The following is a 20,175-nucleotide window of genomic DNA, read 5'->3' as shown; positions in this document are numbered from 1 at the left end:
GCTATCAGGGACCCTGAAACACTTCAGACCCAGACGCCGAGGCTTGACTGGGATCACTTAGGGCCTTTTCCCCCCTGGACCAAACACCAGACGACACATGGTGAAGGTTAAACAGCAACTCTTTAATGAATACAGCACACAGTTTTAAGCCCCCAACAGCCTCATTTACATACAATAGGTTGATAAGAGCACTATAGAACAAGGAAGGGTGGGGTCAGACAATAGCAAGGGCTGATGGGAGATTGAGGAGGGACAGAGCAGCTAGATTAAACTGGTCTGGCAGTGTCCCTGGGACAACGCCCTGCTGGGGAAACAATAGGACAGGAAAAAGGGGGGAGGGGGAGATTCACAGACCAGCAATACATTCAACATACCCTGCACAAAACACAATAGGAATTTGGGAGCCCACCCATAGTGTCTGTCTTCCATCCCCAGTGATGGTGACTACCGTCACAACATCTATTGACCACGAGAAAGGTCTACAGGCAGTAGGCTGGACTCTGGGAAGGGATCAGGAGATAGACCATATATACTTGACTTGCTGAAATTTGTTTTGACTGAAAATTATTTATAGAATGTGTCCTCAAATAAAAAACAGATCAAGGGCACAGGCATGGACTCGAATGTGGCCCTAACACATGCAAACGTATATATGAATCGTCTACAAGAGATGGAGATTTACAAGCTTCCGTTATTTGTGAAGTGTCTATTATGGAAAAGATTTATTGATGATGTGTTCGTATGTTTGGGGTGGAACGAGAGCCCAATTAGAACATTCTTTCAACAACTTAATATTATTATTATTTTAGCAACTTTTTGCTTTTTTTATATTTTTATTTATTTTCTTCGGTTTTTCTTTTTCTATTTATTTTATTTTTTGAAACAATCTTTACATGTAATTTTTTCCCCTTATTATTTTTAATTTTCTAATTTACTTTTGATGTTTTTCTATTTTGTCAACTTTACAAGGGTTATAGGAGTGACTTCCATTTCCTCTTTTCATTAGTAATATACTCTTATTAATCATGACCCCACCATAAACAGAGCTAAAATAAATATTTTTCCGTAACACTATTGCCTCCAGTTCCCTCATGTCTATATATAAATACATTTTATATATATATATATATATATATACACACACATACATACATACATAGACATTCTCTAGTTGGCCTTATATAGGAACAACTGATTCTGTTAGAGTAACTTAGGATGATACCAATCTTTGAGGCACATAGGTTATATGCAGTGTTTTGTAAATTTTATGTGTGTGAATAAAGTTTATTTTACTTCCGGATGACTTCATCGCGTAGGACATGGCGACACACGCACACCAGGCCAAACCCCACACACTACTGAGGCGTCACCGTGCACCCACGTGATGATGCCAGGGGGGCATGCCCCGCCGTTAATGGCAGGCACACCTCCCAAAATGTGTTTTTAAAAGACCCAATGTTTTACCCACCACCAGGGCCAGGGATGGTGACCCCGAGCGCGCAGCCCCCAGTGACCTGATTTCCTGAAATTAACCTGCATCAGCTCACATCAACAGGACAACTTCAGCAACCTGTGGAAGCCTGTCAACAACACTTATCAAGCTGAGAGTTTGTGAACCCTCTTGGAACTTTGCAAGGATAACAAAGAGATTTACACTCCAGCTTCTACAAACACACCCTAAATGGTGAAATCCAACCATTATACACATTTTTTTTTTTTTTTGAGTACTCAACGTTGTGTTTGCATTTTTTCTATTGCCATATTTTTTGATTGTTTTTGTTTATTTTTTCCATTTACCTTTTTTCGACAACAGAAGGTGTGTAGAAATCATTTTTGAGCTGTGATTTGTTGTATCTACTATAAAGAGTTATGGGTACTACACAGCACTCAGAAATGATGAATGAACTTTTGGGTAAATCTCCCTGAACAAGAACTTTAAGAATATATGTTTTTTTTCTTGTTTATATGTATTTGGCAGGTAATTATGAATCAGGGCAGGATTGATTACATGTATTTTTTATTCGTTTGCATTTCCCTGCGGGGGGTCAAGAAATGTGGTAGATGCCACTTATACAAAAGTGATTCTCTTTTTATGGTGAAAGAGATCTCTTTATTTGCTGCCCACAATTTGTTTGTTAAATCGTTAGGGAGCTAACCCTCCTCCAAGCTATCACTTCCATCCAGGTTGTATAGGTTATGTGCCGTGTTTTGTAATTTTTTTTTTTATATTCTTAATTTTATTGTGCAGGAATTAACATACATGCATGCAGTGCCACAACAGCATTAGCAAGCTTAGAAAAACAGTGTTAAACATGTGTGACATGTGAGATAGCGGCACATTTGATAAGTTTTATAGGTCAAGAGTAATACAGATTTGTACTTAAACATGCCCACCACTCTCGATTTAAGTACTCATAGATATGCTGCTTTAGTGTAGTAGGCAAAATGAAGCATCACTTTAACAACGCTGGTTACAGGTGCTACATGTTATACACCATTCAGGCGGTCATCACTTAGTAGAAGATATAGCTTATTCTTATAGCATGGCTAGTCTGGAAAGTGCTACAGCTAGCTGGTCTTAGGATGTATACCTACATATGACTAGCTGGCATGGGTATGTCTATGGTTACACGTCTATTCTATGCACATCAATGACAATATTAGTGGATCTTAAGGCTGTAGCTAAGAACATTTTTGCTTGCAGTGATAGCTATTGTGGCTTAGAATAAGAGTACAGTGAATGATAAGGTACATGCTGGAGTGAGGTATGTTGCTTCTATAAGAATATCACCCTGTTTGATCGAGGCTTCTGGCGTTGCCACGGCAGGTAGGGGCCGGCACTTTGGTAGTCTCGAGGCCGCACGGGAGGGAGCAGTCTGTTGGTTAGCCGATGCCCGATCTGCTGTATTGGCGTAGCAGGGGGTTGGCGTCCGAAGGATAGTGCAGGATGGTGTCTGTGAAGACTTGCCGCTTTTCTCCACGCTGGGTTTGTCTTGTTCTCCGTGATTTTAGCCGGGTGTAAGGTGGGTATGGGGTTGGCTTCGGTACAGCAGTACCTCGTTTGTCGAAAAGAGCGGTTATGTCTGGTGGGAATGTCCTCCGTGTCGTGCTCCGTCCCCATGGCGTAGCAATTGTCGGCAATGTGGATCGAGCACCCCCACAGTGCACTGCCGGTTTGGATAGCTGCCAGGATAGGTGAGGTCGGGAGGTCGCGGGTCCATTGAGCTTAAGCCCAGGAGCCGCACTGGTTACCGTTGCCGTGTTGGGGAGAGAAGGTTGTCCCTCTACCTCTTGCGCACATGGCGGCCGCCATCTTAGTTGCTGCGCTCGGGCCGCCAACCACAGTAGTGTTGTCGCCGGGTCTTGGTTGCGGTGCTGTGGTTGTGGCCGTCGGGTGAGGACCGCGATCACCCCCACCGGTCCATAGGGGGGGGGGGGTGGGGGGAAACGGTGCCTGGTCCACTCGGAGCTGGTAGGATAGCGGGGCAGCAGCCGTCTGCCCCACTCATCGCCAGGGAAGGCCCCGACTGAGACATCAATGGTTTCTTCTCCAGGGGACTGTAGCTCCGTGAGCCAGCCTCTCCCTGGATCCAGTGTGCCCCATGCGCTGAGGTCCGTCGCTGTTGTTCTGTTTCCAGACTGTAGGTCATGATTTAATACCTTAAATTATGGAGGTTTTGCAGGAGCTAAGCTTGCATGCGACCATCCAGCTCGGCGGTTCGGCCCCGCCCCCGTGTTTTGTAAATTTTGTGTGTGTGAATAAAGTTTATTTTACTTCCGGATGACTTAATCGCGTAGGACGTGGCGACACGCGCGCACAAGCCCCACACACTACAGAGACGTCACAGCGCACCCATGTGACATCTGGCGAGGGACGGATGTTTTGTAGCAGTATTTTTTACACACTGCTCCCAAAGAGTTTGACATGATACTATGAGATAATATCCACAGTTTCTTTCCCCATATCCCCTACACTGTACTATAGTGGTATTGGAGCAAAGCACATGGAGTGTCAAACTGGAATCCCCTGACCAACTCTTGCCTATTGTTCCAGATTTAACAATTTGGCCGAGCATTGTTCAGCACATATGGATACTACTGTACCAGCCTCTGTGAAATATCTGAATTATAAGGAAGATAATTAGTACATCATAATTCTATACATGACTAAAATGTGTAAACATCTACATTTAGCCAATTTTGTCATGCTGGAAAGAGGTCCAATGCTATCTGGAAAACAAAAACAAAACATAACAGAAAACAAGAAGCTGTGGAAAAAAATGAACTAAAATGTTTCAGAAGTTAAAATATTACTTACAAAGAAGGATCCTGGACTAAATCTTTAAGGTTTATCCCACTGCGATCTTCTGCTAGGTTCCTGAAACAGCTGTCGCTCACTGCAAAGAAGGAAAAACAACAATATTTGGAATTACTTTACTATTATTTATTTCACATTTCTTATAACACCCGTAACTAAATGATTACAATATAGATATGTGTATATGCATTTTAAATTTTGACAGACCATTGCTATTTTTATATTTCATAACATCAATATTAGTCATTCATTAAAACATTTTCCACAACCTTTTTAAAAAAATAGTAAAATACAAATAAAATTGCATAGTTAATAGCCAGTAATAAGAGAATATTCTTTGTTCTACAGTCCACACAACATTATCTTGTCTTGATTGCTTACTCCCAAAAGCTTAAAGGTACAACCTGGTGTTAGGAATTTAAACATATAGTCTTAATGCTAGACTGTTATTGGATTATTGATGCTCCCTGTATCCATTAAATTAAGAGTTTTACTTACCTTTATTCCCTCGGGGTACTGTCTCGCCACCGAGATCATCACTACTGAAGGAAGCGTTAGGGAAGTACTACATATGTACAGCAACTGTCGCAGTGCAGCCAATCAGCATCTCCTCATAGAGATGCATTAAATTATGCATCTAGATGCATGCTGCTTGAGGAATTTCGATTGATGGTTATACTTTGTCTATGCCAGAATTGACATAAGACAGCCCAAAGCTCCAAGTTCCAGGCTGGCTTTTGACATTTTGGCAGCAGACTGTTTAAATTCTGCATGTGCAGTGTTATATACTGAAATATTGCCCATACAGACCAAAAGGCAATATAATCACTTAAGTGATTATGGTGCTTGGAGTAACCCTTTAATAGTTACCACTGAAAAAAAAAAAATTCAAACAAACAGATATATAAATAACCCATGACAACTGTGGGTGATATCAACAAAATGGAAGCCATACATGTTTTGAGCTGATGGTTTTTCCTCATAATTTTCTGAGGAAGTGCAATCAACACAAAATGTGTACCCTCATTGAATTAATGAATGATTCCATTTATACACCACACCAGTTCAGAAATACTTCCGCCAGTTGCAAGAATTTAAATTTTCTTTTTTCCCCATCAAGAATTTTGAGGGAAGGGGGATAGCAGTACAAGGAAGGAAACAGCTCTGATGGTAATGCAAAAGTTGCAGTAGTCCTCAAGACACAAAGAGAACATTCTGACCACCATGCTAGCTACAAATCATAAACAAGCAACCAAAGATCCATCTATAAAAACAATTAATCTTCCAAACAGAATTCTTATTACTATCATGTTATAAGATCCTGGCTGGCAAGATACTACCGACAACTCTATGATGGTCATAAGACACAAAACCCACACAAAACTATTTCCTCAAACACAAATTTTTCTTTGTCACAGTCATCTCTCAGAATTTTCCTTTTTTTTTTTTTAGAGGCCTTTAACTCTCATAATGCCTGACCTGTTACAGTTACTTTAGCAAAAATACATTGTAAAATCAGATGCACTGTGTCGGCAATGGTTTTGTTGCATGCTGCTATCACTCGTTGGAACCAACATGGAAGTAAATTAAAAACAACTGAAACACTAAATGGCTGCTAAAAGCCTTAGCTATAGTATATATAAGGTTTTACAATACGTGCCCTTATTGAGCACAAACTTAAAGATCCTTGACCACTTCAGTGATTTGAAGTACCTCCACCTCCATCAGTGTTATTAGCCAAAATAAAACAGGAGTTCCAGGCTGGCTGATGTCAATATTGTACATATTTCTATGCACAGAAAGTCATCTATTGGGGGGGGCGTGGCCTGACCAGGGAACGAGCTGGACGCATCGAGCTAGAGCTCCGTTCCCAAAGCGCTTAAAATAGCCTACTATAGCAGTTTTTCAAATACCTGCTCCACGTTTCCATGGATAAACGTAGCTCAAAGAAACACCCCAAGAAAGGGCCAGACTCGGGGACGACGGTCTTGGACATGCTGACTGTCCCGAGGGCCGGCGTAGCCGACACACAACATGGCGCCGGAGCAGGCCCGACGCCATCTTCGCCCTCACCACGCGGGCCGCTGACCGCAAACCCAAGAGAAGGAGAGACGGCACAAATCCTAGCAAAGCTGGCAGAAGTACAGACTTACTTGGCTGGAGAGATTGAAAGGTCCACGTCGGTCCTGCAAGCCGAGATCACAGCACTGGGCACGCGAACCGCCAGACTTGAAGAACGCCTGGAAGTCACTACAGGGGCTCATAATACGGTGGTGTCCCATGTGCAAAGACTGGAAGCCCGTGTAACTGACATGGAGCTCGCCATGGAGGACATGGCGAACCGTTCCAGGAGGAACAACATCCGCCTGAGAGGCCTGCCCGAGAATGAGGGCGAAGGCCCCCTGGAGCCCACACTGCTCGCCCTCTTCACACCGCTACTGCCTGACCTGCCTGCAGATCAATGGTGCATCGAAAGAGCGCACAGAGCCCTCCGCGCTAGAAGGCAGGAACCCAACGCCTCCAGGGACATCATTATCCGGTTCCTCCACTTCAGAACCAAAGAGGCACTGATGAGGAAAAGCAGGGAAGTGGAGCTCCGATCAGAGGGGTCTGTCCTGCAGCTGTTCCAGGACCTGGCCCCCAGCACGCTACAGAGGCGCAGAGAATGGCGGCCCATCACGGAGGCTCTGAGAGGAGCTGGCGTGCGCTATGCCTGGGGCCACCCGTTCAGGCTCCTGGCATTCTGCGGAGGGAGACCCCATGTGCTGCTACCCGGAGGAGACCCGGCAAAATTCCTGAATGGGCTGCAGATCCCAGCCCCGACGCGGCTGCTGACGCCAGCGGAGACCAACGAGGACCTCGTCCCCCTCCCGGCGGAATGGCAGGGGGCAGGAGTTCGGAGGCGCTGACGGCTGGAGCGGGTAGAGTACAGTGGCTGAGAGCCGGGGTGACATAGCTAGGAGGCACACATTCTTCAGCCTACTGAGGGACAAGAGGGGGGGGAACCGGGGACTCTATTTGGGTGGGGGAAGGGGGCACTGAGCCGCTCAGTAACTAGACCCGAGGGACCACCAACTGAGTCCACAGCTACACTTGTCTTGCATGCTTTTTAGGGGACATTAACTTTTATGACTTTTCCCGCCATTTTCTCCCTCCAACACGGGCGGGCACATAAAGAGCGGGAACTGGTATTCATGGGGGCGGTACGCATACAAGGATCCCACCCACAGATCTAGAGGGAGGAGGGAGGGGGTGGGTGGGCAGCCCCACGAATCAAGTGAGAGTTAGAGGAGTCGTCCTCTCTGGGCCCCATAGATATACCAGGGTTAGTCACTGGAGGGTATCGGGTGGGAGGTTTTTGGCGGAGGGGGGAGACGGGAGGGAGAGCCCCATGAGAGACGGGGGAGGCGCTATCCTCTACAATCACGAGGGCGGGGACCTGGGGGGCTCCACCTTAAATAAGGGTCTCCGGCTCCGAGCCCGTTGTTTGTGGGGCCCCAGTTGGGGGGACGGGGCTACCCCAGCGCACGCTATCGGCACCTACCTGATGGCCACCACCACAGCGGGTACGGGGGAGGGCGAGGAGGTGGGGAAGGAAGGGACAACCGCGGCCATGCCAGCCACCGCCGGAAGAAGGGTGTCTACACAGCTGCAGCTACTGCTCGTGGCGGTGGGCCTGGGGGCGAGGCGCCCGTCCCCTGGGGGTCGGGCCGGCTTTTTGTTGCCGCGCTTTGCCCCCGACGGGACTCTGTTCCGCCTGGGGCGGGCGCCTCGCCCTCACGCCCAGAAGGGCCCGAGAACCTTAGGCATGTCAACTTGTTGGGGGAAGCCGGCGGTGGCTGCGTGATGGAGCAGGTAGGGGGGTGAGAAATTTCCTTCCCTCCAAGCGGGAGAGAGCCCTGGTGGGAGGGGGGAGGCGGGAGTACGGGACTCCCGGAGGGGGGAGGGAACAGGCAGGCTTAGCTGGGAGGGGGGCAACGCACAAGCCCCACGGGCAGCACCGGACACAGGGGCGGGCGGACTCAGGGTTGATCACCACAGGGTTTTACAGAGTATGATAGCTCCCTAGAAGTCAAGACAGGGCCACTTTTCCCCCGACCCAGTCCCTGGGCCGGTTTTTACAAGGTTTATTACAGTTTTTGCATGTTATTGATGTATGTATACTTACGTTGTTTGCATGTTAGGGTGGAGCAGTTTACACAGCACACTACAAGAGCTCAGACAATATGCTAGATAGCGCAAAAGGGTCAGAGGTTCACACATCCAAATCTCATACTAGCGCTGAGCGCGGACGAGATAGGGAATTGTGATCCCCAACCAGGTCTGGCAATGGATAAGACCAGACACGCACAGCCGAGTACTTTTTCCGCTCGGCTGTGGTTTCTTTTCTACCTTTTCCTATTCTCTACCTTCCCCTCATTCCTCCCCCCTCACCCGAGTACCTTGCCCCACACACCCTGGACCGGGGGGCCCCGACGGGGGAATATACAGACCGGAGCTGGGACAGAGGTGGGCGTGCATATTAGCGACTCACATGAAGGGACAACATGTCTTTGAAAATAACGTCCTTAAATGTGAAAGGGCTTAACACGCCGCACAAAAGGCGTCTTCTCCTCAGAGAACTGAAGAGAATGAAGTCGGACATAGCTTTTATCCAGGAAACGCACCTACCGAAACACGCTGTAGCCCATCTAACAGACCACACCTTTAGGGTCTCATACGAAGCCAGAAAACACACAAAACACAACGGAGTGGCGGTTTTAGTACGCAATAGCTGCCCACTACAGATAGCCTCCACAACAGCAGACCCTAACGGGAGGTACATTATAGTTTCAGGCACTCTCCAAGCGCATGCGATACACCTTATAAACATCTATGCCCCAAACACACCAGACCAGGCCTTCTGGGATGACTTGACAGCGAAGGTCCAAACCCTGCACCACGGACTCATTATTCTGGGGGGAGACTTTAACGCGGTACCCAACCCGGCTGTAGACAGAAGCGCACAACGCAATCCGACGGGACCGCAGGGCAGGGGGGGGGCAGGACAGGCAGCTCCACAAGTTCATGGGGGACACGGGGTTGGTGGATATTTGGAGAGCACATCATCCGAGCACGAGGGATTTCACCTTCTACTCGGCCCCCCACGGTACATACTCCAGGCTTGACATGTTCTTGATCAATGGGCGAGCCCTGGCGCGAGTCACAGGTTCGGAGATAGGATCTATCTCGTGGTCGGACCACGCAGACGTCCATGTCACCATGGGGAATCTCTGTAACGCTTCCCCCTGGACGTGGAAACTCAACCAATCCCTACTGAGAGACCCAGAGGTGGTGGACCAGATCCGCGCAGACATTCGGGAGTATTTTGACGCCAATGTCACGCCAGACATGCGCCCTGATGTCATATGGGCAGCGCATAAAACGGTAATAAGAGGGTCGCTTATCAAGATAGCTACAGCCCGCAAGAAACAAAAAGCCCAAACTCTACAGAGACTCCTGACTGAACTACGGTCGCTCGAACAACAACACAAGGGGCGTTCAGACGACGACACATTTAGACAGTTGGAGGCGACTCGCCACGCCATACGCTCCCTGTTAGTTGACGATACTGCTAGGGCCATGACTTGGACCAAACGAACATTCTACGAGCGAGCAAATAAAATGGACACCCTACTGGCGCGAGTCCTTAGACCTAGGGCCAAACGAGGCCACATAACAGCCATCCGTCACCCCGATAAGACGGTCAAAACATTACCCAACGACATAGCGGAAGTATTCACGGAATATTACAGGTCCCTTTACAACCACACCCCACACGCAGAAAATAGGACAATACCCAACGACGAAGCTACACTTCGTTTTGTACGGGACCTGGGTCTTCCCAAATTGCCCCAAGACGCAGTAGACATTCTGGCGGCCGAAATCACCCCAGACGAAATAGACCGAGCAATAACGTTACTGAAAGGGAACAAAGCCCCTGGGCCCGACGGATTTGACGGAAGTTATTACAAGACGTTTAGGGAAGAACTAACCCCCCACCTAGCCTCTGTATTCCAAAGCTTCCAGACAGGAAACGCCCCGAACCCGGACATGTCCCTGGCCACCATCATTCTACTGCCAAAACCAGATAAAGAACCCCTGTCCCCTGGGAGCTACCGGCCAATTTCCCTCATAAACCATGACATGAAACTCCTAGCAAAAGTCCAAGCTGAACGCCTTAACCCATTCCTAGCATCCCTGATTGACGCAGACCAGGTTGGTTTTGTACCGCACAGACAGCTATTCGAAAACACTCGTAGGAACATAGATTTGATATGGAGACAGGTGGTCACAAAAACTCCCACGCTGGTTGTGTCGCTCGACGCAGAAAAAGCTTTCGACCGTGTGACTTGGCCGTTCCTGTTCACCCTACTGACTCATTTAGGATTCCCCGACCGGTTCATGACAGTCCTACGTGCAATGTACACCAATGTCAGGGCACAGGTGAAGATATCAGGAGCCCCGCTCCGACCCTTCACGCTGTCTAACGGTACGAGACAGGGGTGCCCCCTCTCGCCGCTACTGTTTGTGCTATCACTGGAGCCCCTCCTACAGGCCCTAAGGCGCCATCCACACATTCGGGGCGTCGCGGTGGGGGGTCGCGAGTTCCTGGTGTCGGCCTATGCGGATGATGTGCTCTTGGCTTTGACCGACCCCGTGAAGTCGATGGAGGCCCTACAAGAGGTGTTGAACACCTTTGGGGCCATTTCGGGGTATAGGGCCAACATGGCGAAGTCGGGAGCCCTCCCAATAGAGGTTCCGGCGGATACTGTCTCCTTGATACAGGATACCCACCACTTACAAATTGAGCGGCAGGCACTTAAATATCTGGGAGTTCGCCTGACGGCTAAACCGGATAAATTATACGACCAAAACTACACTCCATTAATAAAGCAGCTGGTAAGGGAAATGGAGACGTGGGTGGAAAGGCCCATCTCATGGATGGGTCGGATACATGCCGTCAAGATGAACATCCTACCCAGAATTTTATTTCTGTTTCAAGCACTCCCCATTCGCGTCACAAAAGCCTCCTTACAACCCTTGCAGAGGGCGATTGGCGCCTTTATATGGCAGAACAAAAGACACAGGATATCTAGGTATATCCTGCACAGGCCACGTCCGCGAGGAGGGTTGGGTCTCCCGCACGTCTATCTCTACTACATAGCTACACAACTGACACAGGCGGCGATGTGGCATTCTCCCCCGGGGGATCGCAAATGGGCAGATGTAGAATCGCTCATGACAGGGGCCGACCTCCCACAGCTATTGATGTGGGTACCCAAAGAACAAAGACCTGAGATCAGAGCAACGTGCCCCACTATACTCAACTCCCTACAGATATGGGACACTTTTAAGCTTAAATACCGGTTGGCATCCGACCCATCCCCAATCATGCCATACTTACGCAATACAGCCTTTCCCCCGGGTATGATAGCAAGAGACTTCAGGAACCTCGAAAGGATAGGGCTACAACGCATCTGCCAACTGTTTGAAGGACCAGATGTCATTGCCTTCGACACGCTAAGGCAGCGGGGCCACCTCACGCCGGCTGATTTCTTTAGATACGTACAAATCAGAGATTTTGCAAATAGGACACAGATAAAGACGGCGGCCCGGAAACAGCTGACGTTCTTTGAACGCATATGTCTCCAAGAGAGAATGCCCAAGGGCATGATAACGCTCGTGTACGCCCACCTCTGTTCAGAAGCTAGGGACTGGGGTAAACTAGCCTACACAGATCAGTGGGAACGGGACTTGGGAGACACTCTGGAAGGCGTGGAGTGGCAAGAGATCTGGGAGGCTAACCACACCTCGTCGGTGTGCGTCACATTACAGGAGCAGTCCATAAAAACAATGCTTCGCTGGTACACCACTCCCGTTAAACTATTCCAAATGCACAAGACTCCCACAGACGTGTGCTGGAGGGGGTGCGGCCTGAGAGGGACGTATATCCACATGTGGTGGGACTGCCCGCAGATGACCGTATTCTGGAAGCAGATACAGACACTGTTGACTCAGGTCTTTGGCAGATCTCCCAGCCTGGACCCTTGGCTGTTCCTCCTAAGTAGGTCCCTGGAAGGCTGGACTAGGCAAGAACAAAAGTTATTGCATAAAATCACCCTGGCGGCCAGGAGGGCGGTAGCAGCTGATTGGCTGCGGCCAGATACACCACCCCTCACAGGGGTCATTAGGAGAATAAAAGAAGTCCACCTAATGGACGACCTGACTGCCAGGGTGCGGGGCACCTTAAAATCCTTCTACAAGATATGGGAACCCTGGGAAAACTCCAACCTGAGCAATTGAGTAACGGCAGGGCCCCATAGGTGACCCGGAGGGACCCCCCACCCCCTCCTCCCCCTCCCTTCCACCCTTCTTTCGTGACTCTTTCTTCTCTCCACTTTTACTAAATCTCTACCTGGGTAGAGCTTTGACCAATATACCTGGCACAAACGCAGGCACGGGGGGCGCACGGACAACAGTAACCTCAGGGGGAGAACCAGGCTGGCAGCCTTACATACAAGAGGGGACGAACCAAGCACAGAGCATACATATCCACCGATAAGCAAATAATACGGGTCGGTACCCAGTAGGCCAAACGCAAATAACGTACTGACAGCTGGTATCTCTCTGTTGGCACGCCCCGTGACTAAAGCAAGCTGTTAAACAGGGCAGGTTCTATTATGCCAGAATGTGCATCCACTGTGATATAAAATGTTATCGCGATCATCACATACTCTCATACAATATCAAACATATACTGATGGATGAAATGTCACATATCCTACTACCTGTTAAACTTGTTGAGGCTGCACAAGCCTATTGTAGTACGATGAAAAATGAAAATAAAGAATTGAAAGTCATCTATTGGCAGAGACTGATTAGCTGACAGTCTGAACCAATGAATGATCCTTAGGATTGGCATCTGGCTTCAGCAGTTCTGCATACACCGCATGCGCATCACCAGCCCCATCACTGCTAACAGAGGACCCTCAGTGCCTGTCGGGACTCAGGCACGAGGACAAGCTATTTTAAAACAGGTTGTAGTGGTTATAACACGTTTTTGTGCTGCAGCCAAGAATATCAAAGCGCACACACATTAATAATCTATTAATGGTCTATCAGACCCTAAAATACCCCAAGAGTACTGCATTTAAAGTGAAGGTAACTGCATAGTATTTTTTTTTAAAATTTACTAATGAACAGCGAGCTATACCCACAAACTTAGTTTACCCTTCCTTAGCCATTCCATGTTTCAAAGAAATTAGATTTTTTTTTTTTTAACAGAACATGGCATCAAATGGGTTTAAACCAAAATAATCAGTGGACTGGATCTTTGGCCTACCAAAGTGTCTTTACACTTCTGTATATAAAGTGTGCAACATGGCTAACTCTAGATTACAAAATAGCCAAATCACCTTGTGCTGAGCTTAGCTATTTACGGGTTTCAGTATTTACAGACTGGTTAATGTAAAAACACTAAATGACTAACCTCAATGTCACATAAATGGAATTCCCGATGCAATGTTTACCAATGCCATACATGTGTGGTCTGTTTGGTAAAAAAAATCCTAATCAGCCAAACTGGAAAAACAGCAGAGTTGGAGTATATTTCCAATAGGACTATTTTGGCCTGATATTCTAATATGTGAAATTAATGAAAATGTGTTGCTTGCTTCCTAACAGAACATTGTTATTAGGTTAATACCAAACAAAGGTCAGTTTGCTTCCCCTCAACCCCTAGTGTAGCATGACTTTACGTCATAAATCCACAGAGGAGTGGAAAGACCTATCAGTCTGTGCAGGATGCATGGCTATCAGCTTTATTGCTGTGGAACTCATAAAAAATATGTAATAAAGGGTTGTATTAATGTGTGTACTAATTTTCCATTGTCCACCAGGGATCAGGGTCTGGATCTATCACCTGGAAGTGAGACAGGCTTCTGTATCATATGAAGATAGGAAATGTAATCTAATTTGCAAATAAATGCATTATCTGCAGAGCTATTGCAATGAGCAGCAGTGGTATGTAAGGTTACCTGTGCCTGTCAGAGGACCTTTCTTATACCTGTCATTCCTGTGTCAATATTGGCAGAGACCAATTCTTCTCCTCATATCTGCATTATTATAGCATCAGTATTGATGCCGACCACCTGTTCTCACGAATGTTCAAAGTGTGTAGATATGATGCAAGATGCTACTCCAGCACCAATCACTATATACATCTCTGAAACCATGGAGAACACCACCATGTTGGAGTACCTTAGTTTCCCAATAGCACTTTCTTATTTTTTATCGTGTTTTATCGTATTAGTGACTCAGCTTTTCTTCTTTCATCTTACTATATACTTTATATCTAGCCACCCTGTGGATTAGTTATATGACTTTATCCTTTCTGTATCCTTTTACAGTGTGGATTCATATAGCACATATAGGGGTATTTTGTACCGTGTTAAGATATTAGAGTCTAATAGCCGTGCAATGCATGTGGACCAAGTAGGCTTAGCATAGACACATCAAAACAAAAGATTCACATAACAAGGCTTTCCACTCCTTGATTACACACACGTAGAATTTAAACTGAATTAAAAGTGAATTTTAGGTTTTAAGCCAAAAGAATTGAAATTGATTTCATATTACTGAATATGTACACTTTTGTGAATAACCTAGAAAGAGAAAGGAGAGATTACTACAAAGCAAAAGATATCTCACACTTTTTCCTTATTCTATTAACAGGAAATGCTAATTTGCCAACTGTTTTCCTATTTGATATGTTGGAATCAGTGGAATTTGACTTTCTGAGGTCCATCCAAGTAATTATGTAAAACATATGCATACTCAATTTTGTGTTTCACAGTAATTATTAGTTTCCAGAGGCCTTGCTTGGCTACAAGTTACTATAACAGTTGTTTATCATCTGCTGCGCTAATCAATTCAACTAAAAATAAATGATATAGGGACCATCTAGGAATTCCTTCAATTTAATGAAAACACATGCATTTTGGATCACTAATTAAAATCTGCTTGCTGTCATACAGATGAAACCTACTAATGTTTAAAAATAAACCTCAAAATAAAATGAGTTTTCAATATGTCCAAGTGCTGTTGAGATTATATATCTTGGCATATTATCTTCTGTAAAAGGGTATATCGCCCTCAATAATGCACTTCATGAAGGCTTCCATACCCTGCACAGTGGTCATTTAAAATACTGTGAAATAGCCACTCTCATTAGAATTGGTGAGACTAGAGTAACTTCTTAATACCTCACTAGTAATGCATCATAGAAATAGCCTTTAGGAGGTCCTATAAGGAAAGTGATGATGGGGACAACCACTACCACTGAGTGCTATGCCTATTGATCTCAGTCACCCAGGGGGATGTACAGTCATAGTCTGAATGGCTTCCACATGTCATTCTCTGTGGTTCTCTGTGACTGGGGATATGACCAGGGACGAGGCTGTTCTCAGAAAATGTAGGTGACTTACAAATAGTAAATCATGCAGCCAACAATGTACAAAGAACAATGTATCTTATTTGCACAGATTGATTTCTAAAAACACATTTATTGCAGTTTAAAGAAACATTATTTGCTGTATATTATTGCTGTGGAGTTATACCAACAATAATGAGCTCCATAAAAAGAGGGACATTATGATAGAAAAGAGGGACAGGGGAATCTTGGCACAAAATATGGACAGATGGGAGATCTGACAGTATAGTCGATTTATTGTGCTACCAGCCAATCAAGCTAGAGCTTTAATTTCAAAACAGTATTTTTCTATAGCCTATAAGAGCATTGCTATACAATGCAGAAAAAACTAATGGTATATCTGAATTTTGTCTCAGAGACCTGTAAAATAAATATACATATGATTTACTCATTTTTACTCAGCTTGAGTTACACAAACGAGACAGAAAGGAAGCATTGAGCAGCATGAGTCTATGTAACACAGAATCTAGATCAGGAGCCTTCATTAGAAGAGGTATCTCTGGCTGACTGCACCCTTGGCCAGTTCCGTATGGCGACCACTCCTGGCTTCTCTGCACAGAATGTTCATGACGCATTCTACTTTACTTCCCAGCAGACGCAATACTGAAGAAGCCCGGAAAGCCAAGCACAGCTGCAAACAAGAAACCATACCGCAAGGCACCACCAGAGCACCGGGAAACCCGACATGAGCCTTTCAGTCCCCAGGATGAGGGAGCCAAGCAGCAGAGCCACGATTCCGTTTCTGAAGGAGACCGAATCAAATTACTGCAGCACCAGAATGATGAATTGTGCCGTCGCCTAGCATTTGCCACTACAAAAATGGAAGCTTTGGAGCATGAAGTGGAAGCAGGAAGGCATTACCTAGAAATGGAGCTGAATTGCAATCGAGAGGAAGAAAATAAATTTAAAGACAAGTTCTGCAGGTTGCAGAACAGCTACACCATCTCACAGAGAAACAATCAGGATCTGGAGGAGAAGCTGCACACGCCGATTAAAAAAGCTGAAATGAATCGGAAGACTCTGGATTGGGAGATTGTGGAGCTAAGCAACAAATTACTGGATGCAAAGACCACATTCAACAAGCTATAAGAATTAATTGAACACTATTGGCAGGATTGTAACCTTGCTGTACAGCTACTTAAATGCAACAAGTCTCATTTCCGAAACCACAAGTTTGCCGATATCAGAGAGTAACATCAGGATCAAGCTCATCGGCACCAACAGAATTGGCCTGTGGAGTTCCACAAGGATCTGTCTGGTCTCCCATGCTATTCGCAATTTACTTTCCATCATCAGGCACGTTGGCCTAAGGTATCATTGTTACACTGATGACACACAACTCTACTTCTCCTTTGCTCCAGATACTACAGACCCAACATGCCACATCAACGGTTGCTTACAACACTTAATTTCACCGGATGATATGCCAACATTAATCCATGCATTTGTATCCTCTCGGCTAGATTACTGCAATGTACTTTACTTTGGGCCTCCCAGAAAAAGAACCCATCGCCTTTAAATAGTACAAAATGCTGCAACCAGACTACAGACCAATCAAACTCTCTGACACATAACACCTGTTCTTCATTCCCTGCATTGGCTTCCAATTAAATGGTGAACATATTTTAAAATTGGCTTGCTCACCTTCAAAGCCTTAAACAATCAAGGTACACAGTACCTGAAAGAGCTCTATATTCCATCTCATTCACTTCGGTCAGACAGCAAATCCCTCCTTTCAGTGCCAACAATAAAGACAAACTCAGGTTCCAGGGCATTCAGCCACGCTGGAACTCAAAGAAGCTAAAGATCCACCTCTTTCATCAGGCATTCAGTCCGCTCATCTGACCATCAGAAACTTCTAACTTTAATGTCTTTATGGTTTATATTTGAAAAGTTCTTTGAGTCTCACATGGAGAAAAGCACTATAAAAATAGCAAATTATTATTATATTTACTATATGCTTGCTATGAGATTACTCCACATTCCTCTTTAAATCATGATCTTGATTGCATCAATTACTGTACTGTTTAGTGAACAATGATGACTATTGAAAAACCTTTTTGTAAATTTAAACATTTTCTTTCGGTCGTGGTGAAATTCCCCATCAGATTTTATTTGGTTCCCATGGCAACTTCTTTTTGTCCAGTCATGTGTATCATCGCATTTAAGTGTGAAATCAAAGTGAATCCTAGCCTCTAGTGTATGTGGAACAATATGTATAAAATTAACTATTTTGAATACATTGCATACCAAATTCATATATGGCATCCATATGTAAAATTAGCATCGTTATGAAAGGTGCATATTTTTCATTTGCAAAATAAAAACCATACTACCCTGATCTGGTGGGACAACCACAATTTGAAGTATCTGTTGTGTTGTGTCAGTTCATTCTATTATTATTACTATTACAGCATTCTGTTTCTACCCATAAAGTGCAGAGTGACAGAGTCAACAAGCCATACAAGCAAACCTACAGCAAGCACAAGTCCTTCTACCACTGCACTCTGCACAAGTTGGTGTTGGCTTAAATGGGCACTATAGCCACCAGAACAACTACAGCTTAATGTAGTTGTTCTGGTGTGTATAGTATGTCCCTGCAGGCTTTTTAATGTAAATACTGCTTTTTCACAGAAGGTAGGGAAGCTGGGTGAGTTTAAATAAAAAAATAAATAAATAACAATTAGTAAGTGTGTTAGTTTAGGTGATCTACCAGTCTAATCCTACAATTCCTCTCACGGCAATTGAACATATATTACAAGACAATGGCCCTACTCTAGACTTTTATATTAATTTTACTAAATCCACAGCCATGGCATTAAATGGATTCTCTAGTGCCAGGAAAACAAACCCATTTTCCTGGCACTGCAGAATCCTGGAGTGCTCCCCTCCCTTAAGCACCCCATCCCATGTCGCTTAAGGGGTTAAGGGGATATCCCTCGGCACTGGGTCAGGCTCAGCACACACTGCTCCCCCGCCGACGGAGACCTAATGCGCATGCTCAGCAATGGCTGCGCTCACGTTAGGATCTCCCCATAGGAAAGCATTATGGGGATTACGGCGATGCTGGAGGTCCTCATGCATAGCGTGAGGACGTCAAGCGTCGTTTAGACGACCAAAAGACGTCTAAGAACCCGGAAGTCCTTCTAGTGGCTGTCTGGTAGACAGCAACTAGAGGAGGACTTAACCCTGCAAAGTAATTATTGCAGTTTATAAAACTGCAATATTTACACTTGCAGGGTTAAGGGTGATGGGAGTTGGCACCCAGACCACTTCAATGAGCTGAAGTGGTCTGGGCGCCCTCAGTTTCCCTTTAACTAAGGCGGACCCCTTCCCGTCCAGAGCACCACATGTTTTCACGAGTATATATTTGAGGCAAATTAGCCTAATATACCTGGGCAACCTTTTAACAAGACAGTGTTGTTATCTATGTGGTACTCTTTAATTATCTCAAAACGTATCTCTGATATGGAATGGTATCTTTCAACATGGAAACTTTAACTGGCCATACAAGTTTACTTAAATCTATAACTGTCCCCAAATTCCTATATGTTTTTTTCCCCTTATTCTATCTCCCTCAGATGCTAAATGTATTATTTTCAACCTTTCTGTGAAATGGAAAACATCCCAAGATTGCGCTGAACAAATTACAACAACCCAAGTCCAATATGGACCTCAACCTCATGAACTACAGCTTGGTGGCTCAATACCGCCATGCTGTTTCCTGGATTACTGTGAAAGACAGGAGCACACTAAATTACATGGAAAAACAATTTTCAAAAACTATTCATTCTTCTCAATTACTCCACACACTAACACCATATCAAATCAAATCCTCTTTTATACACCACAATTATGGCCTAGAAAAAGATTAGCTTATACACGGGTCTTAATTAGCAATTTTCATGCTTTATGCCCTTCCTAAAACCCTTCGTATCAGAAATACGACCTGGCTACCCATACATGCAGTGCTCAGTGGCAGGGATTTTATGCTAGTTTAGATTTCTTGGTTGATTCCCCGACACGAGTCTAAAGGACACGCATTGCCATCTCCTCATCATCTTTTACTCTTATCTCCAAGTCCATAGACAAGGGCATACTTCTCTTTCAAACTATATTCATTGAGCACACTCTATAGGAACATCAAAATGCATTTGGATTATAGTTTATACCCTTTAGATTCAAGGCCCTGGTAGATGGATTACTCATTTACTGGACTTCACCCTTGAAAGATTTAAATCAGCATGGCTCTCCACTTTAAACTGTTGCTATCGTTCACATACCAAAGAGATGCATCTAAAGACATACCATCAAGCTTACTTAG

The 20,175-nt window shown here is 45.3% G+C and overlaps 1 protein-coding gene across 26 annotated transcripts in view; it reads right to left on the bottom strand.

The window, feature by feature from the left end:
• Nucleotides 1-20,175, bottom strand: part of GPHN (gephyrin) — a 417,472-nt gene that overhangs the window by 314,614 nt on the left and 82,683 nt on the right. For all 26 annotated transcript variants that reach the window (XM_063439077.1, XM_063439080.1, XM_063439078.1 and 23 more), the window contains exon 2: nucleotides 4,319-4,397. In XM_063439077.1, the coding sequence (XP_063295147.1) occupies nucleotides 4,319-4,397 (79 nt within the window). The remainder of the gene's footprint in view (nucleotides 1-4,318; nucleotides 4,398-20,175) is intronic.

Source organism: Pelobates fuscus, chromosome 13, assembly GCF_036172605.1.
Source record: "Pelobates fuscus isolate aPelFus1 chromosome 13, aPelFus1.pri, whole genome shotgun sequence".
NCBI lineage: Eukaryota > Metazoa > Chordata > Amphibia > Anura > Pelobatidae > Pelobates > Pelobates fuscus.
Note: the sequence above shows the minus strand (reverse complement) of the source record. Positions and strands in the feature narration are given on the sequence as shown.